The sequence below is a fragment of the Rhamphochromis longiceps genome, linkage group LG2 (assembly GCF_057381845.1).
Source record: "Rhamphochromis longiceps isolate RC_006_pf linkage group LG2, R_longiceps_female_GT1.1, whole genome shotgun sequence".
NCBI lineage: Eukaryota > Metazoa > Chordata > Actinopteri > Cichliformes > Cichlidae > Rhamphochromis > Rhamphochromis longiceps.
The window spans coordinates 20,975,388-20,997,362 of NC_140558.1; the positions used below are offsets into that span (position 1 = coordinate 20,975,388).

Consider the following 21,975-nt stretch of genomic DNA (forward strand, 5'->3'; position numbering starts at 1 on the left):
ACCCACTCCATGACATACTGGTCAGTCACAGGAGCACGTTCAGTGAGAGACTGAGATTACCCATAATGCACCACTGAACGACACAGGAAATCATTCCTGCCTGTGGCTCCCTGTACAACTCCTCCACCTAACACACTGTTTAGTGCAACAGCTACACCCTTCTTGCACTTGTTCTTTTTCAGCTATTTATTAATAAGTGACTTTTATGTACATATATGCCTGTATATATGGTGCTATTCTTAGTGTATTGTCTGTCTTTGTTAATGTTTGTTTATAATGGAGCACTGTAACAAAAAATTATTTCCCAGAAGGATCAATAAAGTATTGATTCTGATTAACATGCGATCACGTCCTTTCATTATGTAGCTGTCTGCGTACATTTTCGTATGTTTTTAGAACTCACCTGTTTAAATTGTAATAAGGCAATATTAGGGGCGTGGCCTTGTTGAGTGACAGGTGGATGGTTAAACTCTGCTAATTTTAGGCCCCAAACCGGACATCTGGACCGTGTTTGTGCTGTTGGAGCATTTTTAACCCTCCGGCTATCCTTTAATGACATTATCTGACCAGTAGCACGGCTCTTTTTATATACACCCCATCTCTGATGCAGATTACTCTTTTTAGCAGGTTCTTCAGGTTGGCTCAGTTGGCCACAAAGAAACAGAAACTTTGCATGTTGAAGACACTTTGATGACATTTAATGCTGAGGCAGTACAGACACAGTGAACTAAAAGCGCCACGTCCTTCTTCATCACCACCACCATGAAACAAAGAGACAAAGACAGAGAGACAGTTAGCAGCTGAGCGTCCTGCAGGACTTCAGGTCACTTCAGAGATAATACTGATCGATCAGTCAGGTTACAGATTGTATTATGCTGTTTATATACTGATTATTATTATTGTTAGAATAACAGAATGAGTAATTCAGAAGCTGTTTAATACACATTAACGGAGCAGTCCCTCACTTCAGGACCCCCAGTCTTTACTGTACAGACATGTTAGCAATGATCAGCATTTGTTAGTATTAGTTAGCAGCTCAGCAGCCTGCTTACTGTTGATCAGGATGACTGATGTACCCGTATTAATAGTGACTAAACAGTATGTGCATCACATTATAGTTGAAAAATAATGAAAACCTCCAACTTCTTAGAAGTGTTCGGTGTCCACGTTAGATTTAGTCTGTCACGGTCTACAGCAGGCTAACAGTTTCCCCTCGGCTTCAGCCTCTGTGCTAAACTATGCTAACATCATAGGTTGGATTGAATTAAATTCCTCATCTTTACCCATCTCTGAGACGGGAACGTGAGGTTTCTGAAAATGCTGCGTTGTTCTTTAAATCTGAGGACAGAAGACCCAGAACGGTTTCCTGAGGAACGCCACACCCACTGGGAGGTTTCCTGAAGTGGTGGATCAGTCCTTTAATATAACATCGCTTGATCTACAGACAAACTGGATCATTATTAAATTTTTCTTTAATTATTTTTTTGCTACAGGGAGTTAATAGTTAACACTATTAAAGTCCACATGATTGTTTAGGGTCCAGGTCTAGTGTTCAGGTCCAGATCCGGGTCCAGAATTTCATCTGGCTCTTGTTCTGTCCAGGGACACAGAGGACTACAGATCTCATTCAGCACTTACAAACAAGAAAAAGTTGTGGTCCAGGTCCAGGTCTTTACAGGGTTCAGGAGCCTGTTAATGATGTCACCATCAGTCAGCCAGAGCTATGCCTGAACACAGAGACGTGGGCAGGAAGTCTGGATTCAGGTGCTCTGGTTCAGTTCAGGCTGATTTGTTTGCTTCCACGTCTTCTAGTTTCCCTCTACTAGGAAAAAACAAACAAACACGAGAATCTCTAATTCAAGAGTGGGATCCAGACCAGGATCGAGACCCAGATTCAGACCCGGATGTGTTCAGTTTGTAGAAAATCTGGTAGAATAAATGATGGTTAAAGATCAGATTCAACGCCCCCCCCCCCCGCCCGCACGCCCCTGAAACAGGAAACACTATATGAAGACTTCCTGTGTCCATAAAATGTCCTACATCTCTCAGCAACTGGAATGGTGTTGTTGCTGGAGGGCAGTAACCATGACAACCAGTCTCAGGACTTGTTGTCATCGTAGAGGTCGAGCGAAGCCTGTATATCCGGAAGCTCCATCTCACAGACGACGCTGCGAGGAGACATGGAGTTCCTGCTGAAGAAGCGACCGCCGCCTGGAAGGACAGAAGAACGTCCATCAGAGTTAATTCACTCAGCAGCAGATGCAGACGCATAACTCTTTACTTTTCAGTTTTACTTTGGTTGCTGGATAACGTTGCTCAGTTGCACTGTAAACTTGTTGCTCTACATCCACATGAAGTTGTCTTTTACTTGCCTAGAACATTTATTTGCAGTGACAGTGAATTACAGATGTTGTCGTGTCACTTACTGGTCACGGCGATAGTGATATCGGCAGGTGTTCTGGGCGTGGCCTCAGAATGGGTGGGGCTGAGTGGCTCCAGGCTGATGGATGGCTGGTTGCTGTCACTAAGGGGCGCCCTCTGGTTGCCAGGTGCCTGACTGGCACCGAGGCGATCCACATCCAACACAACGCTGTCCACACAGGGAACACTGGTCTGAGGACAGACAGAGGCAGTCACTCCCAGGTATAATTCAGACACACCTGATGTCTTATAGATGGAAATTTTCTTCTTCAGAAACACTGCGTTGCATCATTGATGCAGCCTGCACTTTTATTTCCAGGGCTTAACAAAGGGAAAAGTTCTGTGTCTAAATACATATTTAAGCAAGAATATTTCCTATAATTGATCAAACTAAAACAGACAAATGCACGAATTCCAGTGTTCTACCATCCATCCATCATCCATCCATCATCTCCTTCTTTACACTTCAGATACTTAACAAGTCTGAGTTATAATTGACAGTGCAAACCAAAGTCTTGCTACGGTTGTACAGGGACTTAGTGGCCTGTAATAACAAGCCGGATACCCCAAATTCCTGAAACAACATCACAGAGTGTAGCAAGAGATGCGGTCAAACGCATTCTCAAAGCCCACAAAACACACATGGGCTGGTTGGAAAAGCTATTGTACACTCTCAAATACCCCTAAAAGGATAAAAAACAAAAAAACAAAACCACGTTGCTCTTCTTCAATCCAAATGTCATTTCGACTCTCCTGACTTCCTGTTGTAGCTGATGAGTGGGATAAATAAACGTGCACATATGCAGTTTGTCCCATTTCAGTTAGAGAAAGGCTTACTGTTTTTTGCAGTTTTATTGGACAAAGCATCACAACTTTGATGCTTTTAAAAGCAATGTGCTTTTTACAATAAAAATATTTACGTTTGCTCATGAATACAGCTTTACTGTAAATGCGCACGATATTTGTCAGCCTACAAAGATGAATTTAGAGTTTTTGATGAGACAGTAGGTATTCAGTGAAGTAACGCTGTGTGCAGACAGCAGATTGCTACAGTCTGAATATTGGTTCAACGCAGTGAATCACAAGAACTTAATCGAAGCAAAGCAGGAATGGAAAACTGAACCTTTGCTACCAAAACTGCAGCTTCACATGGAGCAGTCTGGACCAGCTTTATCTTTTCTTAAAAGAACAACAGGTTATTCTCAGAGTTTATCAAAGAGCGTTCGGTGGACTCTGTCATGTTAAAAAGAAGCATTTTAGATCGTGCCTCTTCAGGTGGACTGATGACACTGCAGGAGATCTGGAGCTCCAGCTGAAAAATAAAGCGGACGCTAGCTCTGGACGAGAGCTGCGATGTCTGTGACGCCGCCCACGTGAGGGATAACCAAAGAGCTCAAGACTGTGAGGAGCTGGCAGCAATGCACTCAGTGAAAGGACTGCAGGGAGGAACGTGATCATGCAGGTGTGTTTGTAGAGTCGGAGGCTGGAACGGGACAAACTGGCAGGTGTTCAAAATGTCAAATCTAAAAATCAGCAATGCTGAAGACTGGTGCTGTTTTTATTTTTTTGTCCCAGAGAGGAGAACTGTCCACACGTCAGGAGACATTAACTCTCTTTGGAGAAAAACTTTCTCAGTGATGAAACAGTGACGATCACACATCTGCTATCCTTCACATTTCCACCTCAGACATTGACCTTAATGTTCAAGCCCAGAACTGTCTCCGTGAACAAGACAAAGAGCTCAGAAATGCAGACAAAGTCATTCAACTACAAGCAAAACGTGGATAAAGTTAAAAGTCTTTAACATTTAATAGAAAAATGCACATAAATGCAAACAGTGAGGAAATGTTGGTCTCTTTACCTAACTCACATTTCTGTTACCTCACTGTAAAATCTACCCTATCAGCAGAAAGACATCGAAATAATACCGAGTTCAGCTGCAACCATCCGCAACAGACCCAGTTTCTCACGTTAGCCAAGCTTGGTGTACGGTGAGGGCACGTCAGCCTGGTGTGAACGCTGGTTTGGATTACAACACATCTGGGTGTCTCTGTTTTTGTGTGTCAAACATGCCCATGTGTCAGCGAGGACTCACCGTGATGCCGAGAGCTTTGAGGATGTTCAGTTTGCACATGGGGCAGGTGCAGTGCTCCTTCAGCCAGGGGTCCACGCACGCTTTATGAAAGACGTGTCTGCAAAGACACAGGCGTGTTATCAAAAAACATCATGCTACGTGTTATCAGCACGACATTAGACATAGCAGACAGAACGAGGAAGAGTTCATAAAACACTTTTAATTACAGAGCCAGACTGGTCTGAGACTGGAGAGCCTGCAGCAACAAGGTCAGACTCACTTGCAGGGCAGGATTCGAACCACATCGTTCAGCTGGTACACTTCGATACACACTGCACAGTGGTTTGACTCTGTGTCCTACACACACACACACACACACACACACACACACACACACACACACACACACACACACACACACACACACACACACACACACACACACAGAGGAAACAGGTCAGAGCTTTGCTGTGATGTTGTCTCTGCTGGTTCTGATAGTGCAGGGGTGGGGAACTCCAGGCCTCGAGGGCTGTTTCCTGCAGGTTTTAGATGTGTCATTGATCCAACACAGCTGGCTTAAATGACTAAATGACCTCCTCAACATGTGTTGAAGTTCTCCAGAGGCCTGGTAATGAACTAATCATGTGATTCAGGTGTGCTGACCCAGGGTGAGATCTAAAACCTGCAGGACACCCGCTCTCGAGGACTAACGTTCCCTACCTCTGTGATAGTGGCTCGCAGTTAGAAGTCTTTCTGATTTATGTTTCTCCTCTGAACAACATCATTGCTCTTTCATCTGAACGTCAGCGACACGTTAACCAAACGGCTGTGAGGAAACCAGATGTTCACATGCTGCATTCAAAGAACGAGGATGTGAAGGATCCAGACGCTGAGCTCATTGTCTATGAACGAGTGAGGTGGAAACTTCATCGAGCAAAAACCTTTTTCAGACAGTTCTGCTCCATCAGCTCTCTTTCCATGTATTACAGCTCTGCAGAGGCAGTCACTCGCTGCCTGAAAGCTCACGTAAATTTAACCTTCTGGGTTTCGGAACCTCATTCACGGGTCCTACATCACATGTGAAGGAGAAACAGCCAACACATGTGCTCACCTTGTCTCCTTTTTTCACCGTCCTCGTCTTCAGCTTTCCGATGGCTTTCTTCGCTGCATCTCCAAGACGATGCTGACAGAGTGAGAGGACAGAGTGTTAGAGTCACAAACATTTCCAGGATTTGGGTTTTGATTCTTTGTGAAATGTGTTCTGATCAGAGTCACACGACTAAACAAACTTCATCTTTACCAAGTCAGTCAGTGAACCTCTGAGCAAATGTGTTCTTCTGAAGCTACCTGGACTCAGAGTCTGCTCTTCTACAGAAAGACTGACTTTCACTGGCCCTTTGTTCTTCAAAGGGCCAGTGAAAGATGAGGCAGGAAACACCAAAAAAGAAGAACATCTGAGTAACAGCTGTAAATGTGTGTCAAATGAAGAATGCTTTCATGAAGCACACCGTGAAGGAAACTGCTGGTCTCCAAACAAACACGGCTCCGGTTTGGAAACACCAACATGGCAGGCAGGGCCATGTTGGAGGTGGAAAACGAATCAAACTATATGAACAAAAGTCCCAGGAGAACATCGGGGGAGCAGAACATGAGAAGAGGGGCGGTCAGCTGGTACAGAAATACAGTAAAGAAGAAAGTTAACCCTTCAGAGGGCTGATTGATCATCGCAGGAAATACTGATGAGGTGAAGGAAGGATCTCAAAGTGACAACAGGAAGTGTCTGAAGAAGGTTTCTCCAGCTGGACTGAGTGAGATCAGGGCGATCGATTGCTGAAGAGCCCGACAGACTGTTTATCAGACAGTGCTTCTCTCTCCGCTCAGGAGCAGAAATCCTGGAAGCTCAGAGTCTTCACAGGAGGAGGAGGACAACACTCACATCAGCGGATATCACAGACTCTGGTACCTGAATGTAGCATCAGCCCGCGGCTAACGTGTTACCTGGCTGCGGTCGCGAGTGCTCGTGTAGCGGATCTTCTGGATGAAGTGAAAGATGAGCCAAGCTGACGAAATGATCATGAGGATGATGAAGGAGATGGAGACGAAGACCAGCGAGCCTCGGTTGATGTTCTTGGTGGGCCCGCGCTGACCAACAACCACGGAGACCAGAACCGTCATGTTCCGCTCAAGGTGGGCCAGGATCTCTTTACCGTATGCCTCTGTGATCATCACCGCCACGATGTCACCCGTGCCTGCAAACAGAATCAGAAACAGGGTGGCAGCAGGGACGGGGACGCCGTGTTAACAGTCATACAGTAAAGTGTACTGGGTATACTGGCTTTAATGGGTTGACCACACATTACAAGTTTAAAAGTGTTTGCAAAAACAAAAGCATGTGTATCATGAGCGCTTAAACACAGCAGTTACTCTGGTGACGGTCTCTGCTCAGACGCTTCAGATCATTTAAACACGGCGTCGCAGTTCTTCTGTTAAAAACTGCTCGATGTTTGTTAAACCCAGACTCCAGGTCAGATTATCGAATCAGCCCAACATAACACTGTAAACCCTGATCTCAGACCAGCTGAAATCTAAGCTCATACAAAAGACCAGGACGTTCAGAAGGCAGCACGCATCACGCCGATCAGCTCAGTGCACACGTGACCAGCACGGTTGGGTCTAATTTATTTTTACACCACCCAACAATCGAGATAAATAATCTGTTCTTAACATGGAGTACTTCCTGTTTGTGTTTTCTGAAACTCTAATTGGACATCAGCTTTGTAATTTGTTTCTTTGTCTGTTGATCTCTTCGTGCTGATGTTTCTCCCCATCATCACCTCGCTCTGTCCCACACACAGAGTGTGAGGTCACAGTGACCTCAGCCTCGAATGACACGTTGATCTATATTTAGACTGAACATCGACTCCACCCCCCGCCCGGCAGTCGTCACTTACCTGAACATCTCTGAGGGACGATGCTGCAGCACAAACCAGTGTCAGACTTTAATGAACAGAAACACTCTGATGTGAGTCCATCCTGCGACCAATAAATCAATATGCTAGGATCAGTGACCCCAGCATGCCATCACATTGTGGCACACGAGCTTGAGCTATGAACTCAAACAGCAGAAATTTTGTTTCGCTGATATCGCTGTAGGCGCCCTGACACCTGGACACCAGCGTCCTTGTTGCCGCCATGGCGTCTTTTTTACACGCAGACATGGCCGCGCTCTGATGAGGGGGCGGAGGGCTACGCCAACACCAACCAGCTCCAGATAAGTGAAGCCATCACTCCAGCACCAAAGCCTGCAGTTCCTCTAACGTCCACCAGGGGGACCACAGTAAGTCGTTAAAGCTTTGCCGCTCTTTGGTCTCTGTAGCCAAAAGTATGGCGATTCTGTACTGAAGTACAAGTACTGATACTGGTGTTACAAAATACTCTGATAAAAGTTGAAGTCAAAGTGAAAGTGTACGAGATCTGTACTCAAATACTTTTACTTTGCCTCTACGCCTGGCTCAATAATCATGTCCAGGCTGTGACCAGCTGACCTGCTGCTGCAGCTCTTTGTGGATGTACACAACTGAACAGGATGTAACCCAATGCTTCAGTCCCCACACCAACAGTACACAGTTTATACAAAGTTAGCATGATGGTGGGATTTAATGACTGAATCTAAGCATCATCAGCTTAGCTTCATCTCTGCTAAAACTCATGTAAGCTAACTCTGATCACCACATCCACTGTGTGCCGTCCAACACGGAGCTTTACTGTAAATTCACCAACTAAGCCGTTTGTCATTCACCAAACTGCAGAAAAGTTTCATGCAGCCTCTGACTCACACGTCAGCTCAGTTTGTTTTGCAGGACAAAAGACAGAAATATAACATCCCATCATATAGAGCTGTAAGTGAGCATCCTTCCCTTTAACTCTAAGCTCTCTTCTTCTTCTCCTGTCTTTCTTCCCTGAGTGAAGTTAGCTCTTCCTGTGAAATCTGCAGCTGCAACACATTATGAGTCAAACTGCACACAAACAGTTTGTGTGCTGATGTTTGTTGATGTGATAGAAACATTTAGTTTGAAGGAAGTAGAAGTCAAAAGTTATCTGAAAAATAAATACTCAAGTAAAGCACAGATATGCAGAAGTACAGTGAGGAAGTACAAATACTTTGATACTTCCCTGCTCTGTCTGCAGCTATGCCAGTTTAACAAAGCTAGCTAGCTTTAGCTCATAGCTCTGCACACACGACTAAATGTGGAGGTGCTTCACAAACCAGAGGGTGGAGAATACGTCCATCTTTGCAGTGTGAAGCAAACACTCAGGTAAACGTTTCACCTGTTCAGATGAGTAATATGCTTGTGTGTGTGAACGCTCATCTCTGATTGGCTCGTGCGGTGAGCGCTCTGACCTTCGTGTCCCATCTTGACGGTGTACTCTGGGGAGTTGTTGTAGATGAGGACGGCCGTGGCGTTGTACGCAGCTGCCTTCAAGATCTTCTCCTTAAAGGTGCAGTTACCTCTCTGCATCAGCGCCACCCAGTGGACACTGCGGGGCGGGACCAGGAAGTGAGTGTTTGGGTCGCATCCTTGCCGGTCGACCACTGAGAGGAAACCAAAGTCAGTTTAATGAAGTGTAACTAAAACGACTCAAAGGTGAGCTGCTCAACATTCGATCAATAACTCATCTTTAATCGAGTGAATTTTCCCAGATCAAACAACGATGATCAATAAAAACACTGAGACTTCAGATTAATCAATACATAAACAATAATAACAAGAACAAAGCTGGCTGCTGATCCGCGTGTCATCAGTTAAAACACATGAAACCCCAAAACAGGCATGTCGACACATTACGGGTCAATCACTTCAGATGTTCATGTGAAGCTGATCGTTCTCTATAATGAAAACAACAAAAATCAGCCGATCTGTAGGCTCAGACCCACGTGTGGTGCCCCACCCCCGCTGGGTCAACTTCAGACTTTTTGAGGTTTTCCCAAGGTTTTCAGTTATTTTTATTTTCTGGGAGTTGATTACGTGAATCGAATGTCATGAAACTCCTCAAAGGAGTGAATCTGAAAGTCGGCCTGCTGCAGAGGATCATGGGAGTCAGCTGACAGCCCACCTGTGTGAGTCCAGTCCTCGTGGGACAGAGCACGCTATAGGCTGGTTTAAATCAGCTGACCAGACTTTACACACATGGACAGACAAGAAGATGACATTTTGTAGCACTTATAGTACCTCATTGATTTTAACAGAACCAAGGAGATGTGCAGCAGCTGTACCGTGAACTTTGAACTCAGCTCAGGTTTCACTAGCAGGTGCTCCAACATGCTTTTCTCTGTGTTATAGAGCAGGGCGATATGACCAAAAATATTTATCACGATATACATTCGAAAATTTGCGATAACGATATAACTGACAATATAATTGACACGAGACAAAATACTTTACAACTCCTCAACTTTATTAGTGCAAAAACCCCCCCAAAAAATCAATATATTTTCACTTACACAAGCAGCTTTTTTAAGTGCATTAAAGTTATATAAAAATTTAACAGTGCAAATGCAAATTCCTTGCTGACAGTTTAACCAAAAGGCATTTCCAGTGGAAACCGGCCGACATATCCTCAGCATAACCATGTAGAATATCCACAAAACTTAAAAAGAGGTTATACACACAATACAGTAATATTATGTTGAAGCACAGTATGTATCACTTCGCCAGGCTCCTGCCTACGATAGCCGTAATGCTCCAACAATCCATCAAGCGGTGCGACAGATTTTCGAGCGCCATGTACATAAAATCATTTCGAGGTCAGTAAACACAACCAGAATTCATACATAAGGCACACGGGATTATAAGGGACACTGTAGATTTTCAGAAAAATCAAAGGATTAATTTTAAGTGTGCCGTATTTTCCAAACACGGTAATAACGACGGCCTGCTAGCATGTGCTACCAAAAATAGTGCTTTGTTGTGTATCTGAGGGATGAAAGCTAAACCAGTTCCACACCACTGAAGTTGCAGCATTTTTACAAACCAGTTCTGCTTCATCCGTTTCATTCAATGATCCGCTTTCACTCTTCTCATTCTGCGTCACAGTCATGTGCGTATGTAAACAAAGGCACTGCGCATGCGCGTTTTACCCATATTCTATCGCGATATTTCATTTTCTTATCGTTGCCCAACATTACCGTGTTACCGGTGTTACCGTGAACGGTATGATATAGCCCAGCCCAACTGTGTGATTGTCTTTATTGTGGAACGGCTGCATTCAGCTGCTGCTGTGGTTTGAGCTGGAAAAACACTGAACTCAGTTATTTTACTTTGTTACACGTCTGATTGGTCACAGTTATAGTGACATGAAGGTCTGTGTGTGTGAGTCTGTGTCTGTGTTGGCGCTCCATCCAGCAGCTGCAGTGTCCTTGGACCATCTGACTGTAATCTGACACTTCGGAGCAGAGACTCTCCGACCTTCAGCAGCCAGAAAACCTCTGCAGTGTCTCACACACACGTGCACATACACACACATGCATGCACACGCACGCACACACACACACACACACACACACACACACACACGCACAATCCACTTCATCAGCTGCTTCCTAGTGTTCATGGGAGCAGCTGATGGAGTGGATGGTGTGTGTGTGTGTTTTTGTTGACAGTGAATGTTGGTGTGTGTCGCTGAATTTGGCTGATTACTCTGACGGCAAAGAAAACAACAAATCAGCTTCTCTTAAACTCACAACTTTTTCTGAAACAAAGAGATAATCAGAGTAACTTCCAGGATCCTCCATCAGTGGGTTAGGCCACATCCACCTTTTCTCTTTCTCTCCTGAACAGCTTTGATGCGTTGCTCATACCGAGGCTCTGAGCTACCTTTACATTTGGCCTCTTTTCCTGTGTTCAGCTGAATGAGGGTGTTTTTAAATTGCTTCCTGTCAGCGTGGACAAGCAGCACCTGAAAACTCCTCACCTGTCTTCAAGCGCACACAGCCTTCAGAGGAAGCTGTTGTATCTCTGATATCTGCATTTTGGTCGCTACTCACCTGGTGGTGACAGGTGGGGGTAGGGACATACACTGTTGGACTGGGCCATATCATACCATTCACGGTAATACCGATGTAATGTTAGGCAGAAAATGAAATGTTAGCGGAGAATGAGAAGAGCGAAAGTGGATCGTTGAATGAAACAGATGAACCATAATTTGTTTGTAAAAATGCTGCAACTTCCGTGGTGTGGAACAGGTTTAGCTTTCGTCCATCAGATACACAGCAAAGCACTATTTTTGGTAGAGCATGCTAGCGGGCCGTTGTTATTACCGAACTGATTTTATGTACACGGCGCTCAAAAATGTTTTAGTACGACTTTGCTAAGCTACGTAGCCGCACCACTCGGCTTGTCGGAGCATTACAGCTATCGTAGGCAGGAGCCTCGCGGAGTGATACGTACTGTGCTTCAACATAATATTCCCGTATTGTGTGTGTATAACCTCTTCTTAAGTTTTGTGGATATTCTACATGGTTATGCTGAGGATATGTCGGCCCGTTTCCACTGGAAGTGCCTTTTGGTTAAACTGTCAGCAAGGAATTTGTATTTGCACTGTTACATTTCTATATAACATTTCTATATAAAAACAGCTGCTTGTTTAAGTAAAATACATGGATGGGTTTTTTTGCACTAATAAGGTTGCAGAGTTGTAAAGTATTCTGTCTCGCGTCGATTATATCATCAGTTATATAGTTATCGCAAATTTTCAAATATATATTGCGATAAACATTTTTAGCGATATCGCCCTGCCCTAATACACTGGGAGGTAACTAAACAGCTACACCTTCACACCCAGTTCAGTCTGCACCACCTTAGACCAGTACAGCATCCACATCACACCACATTACTCCTTCTGTCAATCTCCTGTTCCCCTGTAGTGACCGAACTCCTTGAGCCAGGAACCCCTGCCAAACTCAGAGTCTGCCCTCCACCTTTGTGGCTGAGAACCAAGTGCACTTACACTCCCCCTTAAGAAGCTGAACGTTAGCCTTCTTTATCCAAACGTGTGCCTGGGATCATCGTCCTATTGGAACACCCAACTGTGTCCAAGCTTCGACCGAGTAGCTGTTGATGAGAATATTGAGGTGTTCCTCCTGTACCTGAACCACTGACAGCCCAGACCATGAAGCTACCACCACCATGCCTCAGTCGCACAGAGTCCTTACGCTTGAAAGCCTCCAAAATCCAAAATGTGTGCTGTACAATTATTCCACCGTGGAGGCAGAACACCCACATCCAATGAATGGATGAACTTCTGATAACAGCCAGCTACAAAACACGGCTCGTGTTCGATCAGCTGGTCCTCCCATTTGATCAAAGAACCTGATTTAAATTATATTATTAGTCTATAAAAAATAACAGAGAGCTCAGAGATGATCTGGACCTTCAGCCAATCGTCGACTGTTCACTGAAGCCTCATCAGAAATGTCTCAGTGATGGACAGCTGTCAGGAAGACGTTCTTAATGAAGGGAAACGGGAAAATGACGAGAACTGGACTGAAGACCAGAGGAACAGGTCTGCTGGACAGATGGATCCACATCATGGTCAGTGTGTACGAGGAGATCAGGAGGTGTTCCCACTGTCTGCAGCCATCTGTGAGGCACGGTGGAGGTCATGGTTTCAGCTGCAGGTCAGTCAGTGGTGTTGGAGATTTTTGATAAACTCATGAATTATGAAAAGTGCCATGAACAGTATCGGTCATGGATGGGCCTCCCCATAGCCTGGAGCTCAGCATCACTGTAAACTTCACTGAAGCATTGTGGGGTCATCCTGACAGAGGACACAACAAGGCAGAAACATCCAGAGAGCTTTGAATGTCCTTGAAGAACCTCTCCTGAAGATCCTGCTCAGAGAGCTGAAGGATGAAGCTGCTCACACCAAATATTCACTTTCAAACTCGTTACAAAAGTACATGAAGTTTTTGCCTCATTTACTGTGTTTCCATGTATTTTCCTACAAAACATAACCAAATGAGGGCTGACTCTGACCAGAAGTATGTGGAAACGTCCACTCAGCATTCATTTTACTGACACTGCAGGTGACAGGTGTGTGTGCTCAGATACCTCCGTGATGCGGTGCAGGTGCGACGATCACACCCCTGGTGTCGACCTTGGGGGAGTTCTGTCCATACTTCCCGTCATCGCTGCTAATCACATGGATGGCGTTTCCTCGCCCGTCCAGCACCGTCGCATTCACTGTAGCGCTCACAGACTCCTCCACCACCATGTTTGTGTCAGAGCGCCCTGCTGACACAGAGCGAGCCTGCACCGGGACCGGGACCAGGACCAGGACCGGGACCAGGACCAGGACCGGTGGGAGGGGGAGACGGGTCCGCATCCTCACAGCGTCTCCTGGTCACATCCAAACTGTGAGAAAGAGAAACAAAGTTTATGAGCCGGGCAGCAGCAACGGCTTGGGAGCTTCCTCTGCTTTAGGAAACAGGAAGTCCTCAGCACTGTGGATTTGTCATTTATCACCGTGAACGAGACGCGGGCTCTCACCTGTCACTGAGAGTCTGTCCTCCAGATGTTGGTCTCTTTGTTTACATTAATCCTCCGGATGCTGTTTCCCGGTTGGCTCTCCAGAGGATGATGTGTTATTCCTCTTTTGTCCTCCAGATGATCCTTTGTCTCCAGATGTGAGCTCGTGTTCGTTAATCTCTGGGTTCAGGCTGGAAGGTGCAGCTCGGACATCTGGAAGGTCGGAGCATCAGCAGCAGGCCAATATCTGGTGTTTGCATCCCGGAGCCTTGCGCTGGTTGGAGCCCGGATGGTAGCTCGGAGGTCGGGGCAGAATAGCTCGTTTTCAGCGGACTGCAGCCGCCTGCGGTTCCGTTAACAGTGACTGAGCCTCCGCCGTCTGCCGCCAGGTGCAAGCAGACACACCGGCGGGCTCCCGCTCGCCGCGCTCCCCCAGAGGTTCGATGAAATGCTCGTGAGAGGATTTGGCTCGTGCTCGGTGTTTTTTCCGGTTTGTCGCCGGTGAAAGCTGCGCGCTGCGGAGGATCGAGCCCCGTCTCCGTCTCTCCGATCAGCGAGAACTGCGCAGGCGCACACTGAGGGGCCCGGGCTTCATGTTTTGTAGCTGAGATTTGGATCAGCTGTCGCGATAGCTGCAGAGAGGCGGAGCTAATAGTAACAACGACGACGATATCGATCGCTTATTGATCACCGACAGGTTGTGGATGTCAGCTGTAACAGTGCAACGTGAATGAGCAGCAGCAGGCGGTCAGACTGAGCCCCCTGCTGGACACCGTCAGTACATGCAGGTGGGCTCAGTCTGACCGACAGCAGCTCACAGGTGTGTGTGTGGCTTCAGGTAAATCAGACAGGTGGCGCTGCTGGTGCCCTGCTTTGGAGCAGACCTGCTGAAGCGTCATGAGTGTTTGTGATGAGATCAGTCGTCCTGAAATATCTCACTCCTGTATAAACTCTTACCTGTGCATGTAAATGCAGTACATGAGGTTGTTTTAGTGACCTGAGAGCCACTGATTCCTTTCAGAGCAGCTAAAGTCCAGTTTGCTCTTTTGCAGGTGACCTTTGACCCTTCTCAGGTTTTATTTTGTGCAGTGTTGTCGTCTTTTCTTCTTGCTCTGAATTTTTAATTTTCTTCAAGCTCCTGCTTTATGATTCCTTCCAGATGTTCCTGCTGTGCTCTGCAGGGCACACAGAGGCCATCTGAGCCTGAGCTCGTGTGGAGCATCAGACATGAACAACGCCCTAAACTTCTGCATCAGCCACAGACGGGAAGTCTGCTTATCAGCTGCTAACCGCTCGGGAAGATGGAGATAGTTTCTCACTAGTTAGTTTCTGAGGACTGAAGCAGAGCTGCACGTCTGAGTGTGACGTCAGTGTGAGGCCAGGTGAGAGCAGTGCAGGTAAGCCTCATCATGTTTTACAGGTTTTGTTGTTTATTCAGTTTTGTTTTTGATTTTCAGTTTTCAGAGTTTCTTGTTTCAGTTTTTTAATGTATTTTTTCTTTTCGCAGTAAAAGTGGAAAATGCTTCAGAGTAGAAACGCAGCTTGCCCCGCTGAGCTCTGATTGGGTGTGGGTTGTGGAGAGGATGGCGGGGAGGTAGTAGGAAGCAGGTACGTCAGGACTTCTATACTTCTGAGGACATAACAGTTTTTAAAAGTCTACAAACAAAACCAGCTAGCCTGAAGTGAGAAGAGGAAGACACGCACGGGTCCTCACAGAGGCACACATACCAGACACAGACACACACTTGGATTGCATCACCAGGGGAGGGGACAGCACAGCAGCTCTGAGATCAGACAGAACGCCTCAGACCACAGACGGGACTACTGCTGACAGCATTACTACCAATACTACCAGTACCGCTGATACTGGGAGAGAGTACTGTCAGTACTAGTCTGAGGTGAGCTGAAAAACATCTGCTGCAGCTGTGACTCAGTGAAGAAGAAGAAGAAAAACAATGAGGGGGCTCACTGGGACTCTCCTGCTCTTCGTCTGCCTGCTGGCGTTCGTCTGTAGCGTCTCTCCTCTTCTTCCTCACCCCACAGATGAATGTCCTTTTATGGCCATCCATGAGTCTTCTTCTCTTCTTCCCGTGAACGCGTAGGCAGGCTGACAGTTTTTACTGGCAGCTTTCTGAACCTGAGGGCATTTAAACAGAGTGAGGATGCACAGTGTTTACAGAGGGAAGCAGTGCCTCCTCCTCAGGGTCGATCATTTACTGACACTTTAGACAGCAGAGAAAAAACATGTACAAACTTAAAAGTCTGAAAATACTTTGTGTGCATTTGAAGACACTTTTATAAAATTCACATGTTTAATCAAACCTCTCAAATTAAACTGAATTAGAATACTTTATTGATCCCCAGGGGAGGTCATCAGACATGGAGAGACACCTGCTGTGTTTATTAAATGACCTTCAGTTAGGACCGGCTGTATATGTGTGTAATACCAATACCAATCAATGTCTGTGAAGGTTCTCAGTCATCCAGGTCATCGTAGTCAAAGGAGCTTGCAAAGAAAAGCGTCTGGACTTCTTTAAGTTACTTGAAGACGTTTCACCTCTCATCCGAGAAGCTTCTTCAGTTCTAAGGTCAAATGGTGGGGAGTCCCAGATTTAAACCTAGTGGGAGTAACCTCCCACAGAGGGACAAAAGGACCTCCTGATGATCCTCTAATCGCCTGAGCCAAGGTGTGAAACTGGGTGTGGGTCCCAATCAGCCAGAGTTTCGGGTGTGTTCATTGTGAAACCTGGCCCCACCTTATCATGCGAATTCCTGAGGTCAGATGGCCCAGGATGTGAGTGGGGAGGGAACTCAAAACTGGATTATAGATGGCATAGTTGGTGTCGTAAACCACCGCCTCTGTTCAATCAATGTAAACTTTATTTAAATAATTACTTTTTACAGACACAAGCTGTGCCCCAATTCCGAGGCCACATCCTCCTGAGGACCCAGCCTTCACGGTCTACGTGGGCCGGGTCCTCCGAACATCGAGAGCGCCGAAAGTGAGCGGCTGTGAAATGGGACAGTCTAGGTTTACGGCACCGCTGCCTCGGAGGAGTTTAATAAACTCAGCCGTCTGCTCCTTGCTAGCTAAGATATAACAGGACACTGGAGTAAGGTCTTCTGTGATATCAGTTTTCTGTTTGACGTTTATTCAGCTGTGTGAAAACTATAACTTTAATCTCAGCCAAACCGATTTACTCAGGAACAAATAAAACACTGAAAAAAGTCAAACAATAACATTTTTAAGTCATCTGAGTGACTTGTATATCATATCATGTTTAACCTGAGTAGCCAAAGACTGCAGGGGTCTGAAAACGATGTGCCCTATGGAGCGGGTGGGTAACAGACGTCTCAGAAAACATCGGAGCACTTTTACAAATATGTGATATCTTGATAAACCGAGCAGATATTTGAAGTTTACACAGCTACATTCTCGCCTGGAAATATGTTAAAAGTTTATTTTGTGACCCAGAAAGAGTAATAAGAGTAATATTAAAACTAAGCTGAAAAACAGGAAAACTGGAATTGGCTGGGCCGCGCTATCAATTCTGGGATACACTGGGCCACGAAGGATACATCCAACAATCATTAATCAATAATCATAATTGTAAATGTCTCTGAAGTTACAGGCTTGTCCAAGATCAATTATAGTCTGTCTGAACCTGCATGTGATCATGTGCTGATGCAGAACACGGTTCTATTTTGGTGATGAGTCTCTGGAAACACAGAACACACCTGAACACCTGTTCAACCAATCACATTGACTTTACTCTGACCTGATCTCCAGGTCTCCTTCATCAGCCTGTGGGACAGGAAGCTTTAACGTTCCCATGGATCCAGTTTAAAGTCTTACAGCTCTAATGTGGAAATAAACATTAGAAATAAACAGCAGCACTGAGCGCGCTCAGACACAAAATCATCCATTCAAATCGTGGTTTAACATTAATTACTGTTAGAGTTTTATGGTTTTTATAGATTTCATCTGACAACATCTCTGATTGGTTTGAGTAGCTGGAAGCTGTCCTGAACTTTGTTTGTGGTCACACCCCTCTGGTTTCTCTGTGACGGTGGGTTGTCTGGACTGCTGATCACAAGGCATCAACAACCCCCCCTCACTAGCCCTCTCTGTGCAAACACATCCACTTCCCCTTGACTGAAGCTTTGTGGAAACCTTTATGGAAAATGAATGTGCATGTAAAGTACCAACACAGTTCACTCATAACTTTTTGTGTCTTTGTACACTGTAATAACAAAATCCCACAGCTCACCATTTGGGATGTAAAAGGTTAGCGTTCATCCAAAGTAAAGTGGGTCTTTAACAGACAGGTGAGATACAGAGGTCTGCAGAGAGAAGGAAGTTCCTGCTGAACAGAAACATAGAGCACTCTGTTAGCTGTCCAGTTTTATCTCAAAGGAAGCAGGAAGTGCAGCTAACAGGACACGACAAGCTCCAAAAAGTCTTTTTAAAAGAGGTCTTGGCACTCGGCAGCCATCTTGGAATGAACTTGGGCAGTATGCCACCGTTCAGTGATGATGGTTCTCGCAGGAGCGACATGACCTTTCTGTGTAACATCGTTAAATCTTTGAGCACAAACAGAAAATCTGATACTGGTGCCCAGCCACGCTGGGCGAAGTTGCCGTAGAGAGTCCCAGATATAAACCTAGTGGGAGTATCCCCCCACAGGGGGACAAAAGGACCCCCTGATGATCCTCTAATCGCCTGAGCCAAGGTGTGAAACTGGGTGTGGGTCCCAATCAGCCAGAGTTTCGGGTGAGTTCATTGTGAAACCTGGCCCCACCTTATCATGCATACCTTCGCATGATAGGTCCAGGGACACAAAGGCCAGACACCACATGGAGCCGTACATGTTGCCGTAAAAGATCGCCATGACAAAGCGGCAGAAGGGCTCGCCGAGCTCCCAGTTGTTCCCCCGGAAGTGGTAGACGATCCGAAATGGCAAAGCCATGAGTAGCAGGCAGTCGGCCACCGTCAGATTGATGAGCAGCGTGGTGGACGGCAGCTGTTTGGTCCGGAACACCAGAACCCAGAGAGCCAGCAAGTTGGAGGGCAGACCGACCACAAAGGCGAACAGGTAGAGGATGGGCAGGTACAGGTTGGTGGCTGGAGCCTGGATCCCCTTCAGCTGCTTTTCCTTCAGAGTTGTCCCATTACAGGTAGGCCTGAGCCGGAAGGTCCGCAGACCTGCAGGGACACGACACACATCAGAGCGTAACAGGTCTCCGCTTAACCCGCTAAAACTGATGGGAGTGCGGGCACTCCCATTGGTTTTAGGTCAAACTTTAACCATTTAACCACTGGCTCAATTGCAAAATTCCAACTGTTCCTGAAAGCAGCAACTCTGCGCTTGCATTGCAAGTCGCAACATCCAAATCTTGGCAAATAACACAGAAAACAACAAAAACAAAACAATTTTAAAAAGATGGTAAAAAGAACTCAAGAACCCAGATGACTGATAAAATGTCTACAGCTCCATCACACTCACTCACTCTCTCTTCTCTCAGCCAACCTCTGTCTTTGCAGGGTTGCCTGAGGGTACCGTAATGACTCCAACTTTACTGAAAAAGCACTGTGTTGGCAACCTTGCTGGCCGGGGGAAAATTCTACGGTCACGCCATCCGGGTGACGGTACTGGTGCTGCTGGTCTTCATCGTGTTTCTGCTGCCGAGCAACATCCTCCTCCTCCTCACCTATGCTGACAGCTCACTGGACGGAGATGGAGAGGACCTCTACATGCCCTACAGTGGGGCAAAAAAGTATTTAGTCAGCCACCGATTGTGCAAGTTCCCCCACTTAAAATGATGACAGAGGTCAGTAATTTGCACCAGAGGTACACTTCAACTGTGAGAGACAGAATGTGAAAAAAAAATCCATGAATCCACATGGTAGGATTTGTAAAGACTTTATTCGTAAATTAGGGTGGAAAATAAGTATTTGGTCACCTCAAACAAGGAAAATCTCTGGCTCTCACAGACCTGTAACGTCTTCTGTAAGAAGCTTTTCTGTCCCCCACTCATTACCTGTATGAATGGCACCTGTTTGAACTCATCATTTGTATAAAAGACACCTGTCCACAGCCTCAAACAGTCAGACTCCAAACTCCGCCATGGCCAAGACCAAAGAGCTTTCGAAGGACACCAGGAAAAGTATTGTAGACCTGCACCAGACTGGGAAGAGTGAATCTACAATAGGCAAGCAGCTTGGTGTGAAAAAATCAACTGTGGGAACAATCATCAGAAAATGGAAGACATACAAGACCACTGATAATCTCCCTCGATCTGGGGCTCCACGCAAGATCTCATCCCGTGGGGTCAAAATGATCATGAGAACGGTGAGCAAAGATCCCAGAACCACACGGGGGGACCTGGTGAATGACCTGCAGAGAGCTGGGACCAAAGTAACAAAGGTCACCATCAGTAACACACTACAACGGCAGGGAATCAAATCCCGCAGTGCCAGACGTGTTCCGCTGCTGAAGCCAGTGCATGTCCAGGCCCGTCTGAAGTTTGCCAGAGAGCACATGGATGATACAGCAGAGGATTGGGAGAATGTCATGTGGTCAGATGAAACCACTGGGAGAATTTCAGTGCCCCTCCCGAAAATTTCCATTCTCCCGATTTTCCACCCGGACAACAAAATTGAAAAACCATATTGCAGAATTCATAGCGCGGCCCAGCCAATTCCGGTTTCCAACAATGGTGGCAGCTACTTAGTTTTAATATTACTCTTATTGCTCTTTCTGGGTCGCAAAATAAACTTTTAACATATTTTCAGGCAAGAATGTAACTGTGTAAACTTCAAATATCTGAGCCGATGAGAACAGCAAACTCCACATCGTTTTCAAACCCCCGCGGTCTTTGGCTATCAGGTTAAACATGATATATAAGTCACTTTGATAACTTAAAAATGTTATTGTTTGGCTTTTTTCAGTTTTTATTTGTTCGTGAGTAAATCAGTTTGGCTGAGATAAGTTATTAGATTAGATTAAATTAAATTAAATTTTATTAATCCCTTGGGAGGGTTCCTCCGGGTGTTTTTACACAGCTGAATAAACGTCAAACAGAAAACTGATTAAACAGAAGTGTGAGACGGCCAAAAATTTACGCCAGCGTCTGGTTATATTTTCGATAGCAAGGAGCAGACAGCTGAGTTTGACTCCACCGAGAGAGGTCGTGACGTAATTCTGAAGGCTAGACCGTCGCTCACTTCCGGCCTACACAGCTTTCGGAGGACCCGGTCCATTTAGACCGCTAAGGCCAGGTCCTCAGGAGGACGCAGCTTCTGAATTTGGACACCCCCGCTGTTTCCGGCCAGCCAATAATAACGGTGACATTTTTATCCGATAAATAAACACTGTAAAATCCAAGTTATATATATATATATATATATATATACACACACCACCCCCCAGCAGCCCTTTTGAATGTCTCCCTAATTCTGAGGTCTCAAGGTTGGCAAGAATGCTCCTGCTTGCCTTTCCAGTAAAGGTTTTATTGGCGGTTAAAGGAACAGTGCATGAGTTCAAAGTCTCACTCATGGCTCCACCTCCTTCATGGTGTGTAAACAGACTGTTCATATACTGTGCGTAGCTTGTAGTTATAGCATATTCATAACATACCTTCATACCCTGTACACTGTAACATAGATCCATATTCTGTAATATGTCTGTATTATTGCTGAAGCACTTTCTGGATGGATGCAAACTGCATTTGGTTGACTTACTTGGACATGTGCAATGACAATAAAGCTGAATTCTATTCTGTTCTATTCAGACTTCGACTCCACGTTAACCTGTGCCAGTGTTTCAGGTTAAGGGTGTCTGTGTCTGTCTGCCAGAGTGTCAGGCGGTTTCACAAGACTGAAGACCTCAGCAAACAAAGTCTCCATCTGCAGCTCGCACAAATGCATGCACGTATTGACATTATCCTCAC

The 21,975-nt window shown here is 45.7% G+C and overlaps 1 protein-coding gene and 1 long non-coding RNA gene across 2 annotated transcripts; one reads left to right on the top strand and one right to left on the bottom strand.

Annotated features, from left to right (window-relative positions):
• Positions 1-676: 676 nt before the first annotated feature.
• Positions 677-14,742, bottom strand: rnf130 (ring finger protein 130). Its single transcript, XM_085418880.1, has 9 exons — positions 14,044-14,742; positions 13,606-13,908; positions 8,898-9,089; positions 6,494-6,744; positions 5,607-5,678; positions 4,776-4,852; positions 4,517-4,613; positions 2,427-2,613; positions 677-2,211 (listed from the first exon to the last, which is right to left on the bottom strand). Exons 2-9 carry the CDS (start codon positions 13,877-13,879, stop codon positions 2,099-2,101), a joined length of 1,263 nt encoding a protein of 420 aa, XP_085275006.1. The 5' UTR covers positions 13,880-13,908; positions 14,044-14,742; the 3' UTR covers positions 677-2,098.
• Positions 14,743-14,831: 89 nt separating this feature from the next.
• On the top strand, positions 14,832-20,820 carry LOC146677158 (uncharacterized). The gene is made up of 3 exons (XR_014913342.1): positions 14,832-15,074; positions 15,182-15,419; positions 15,530-20,820. It is a non-coding gene; the product is annotated as an uncharacterized LOC146677158 (long non-coding RNA).
• The last annotated feature ends 1,155 nt before the right edge of the window (positions 20,821-21,975 follow it).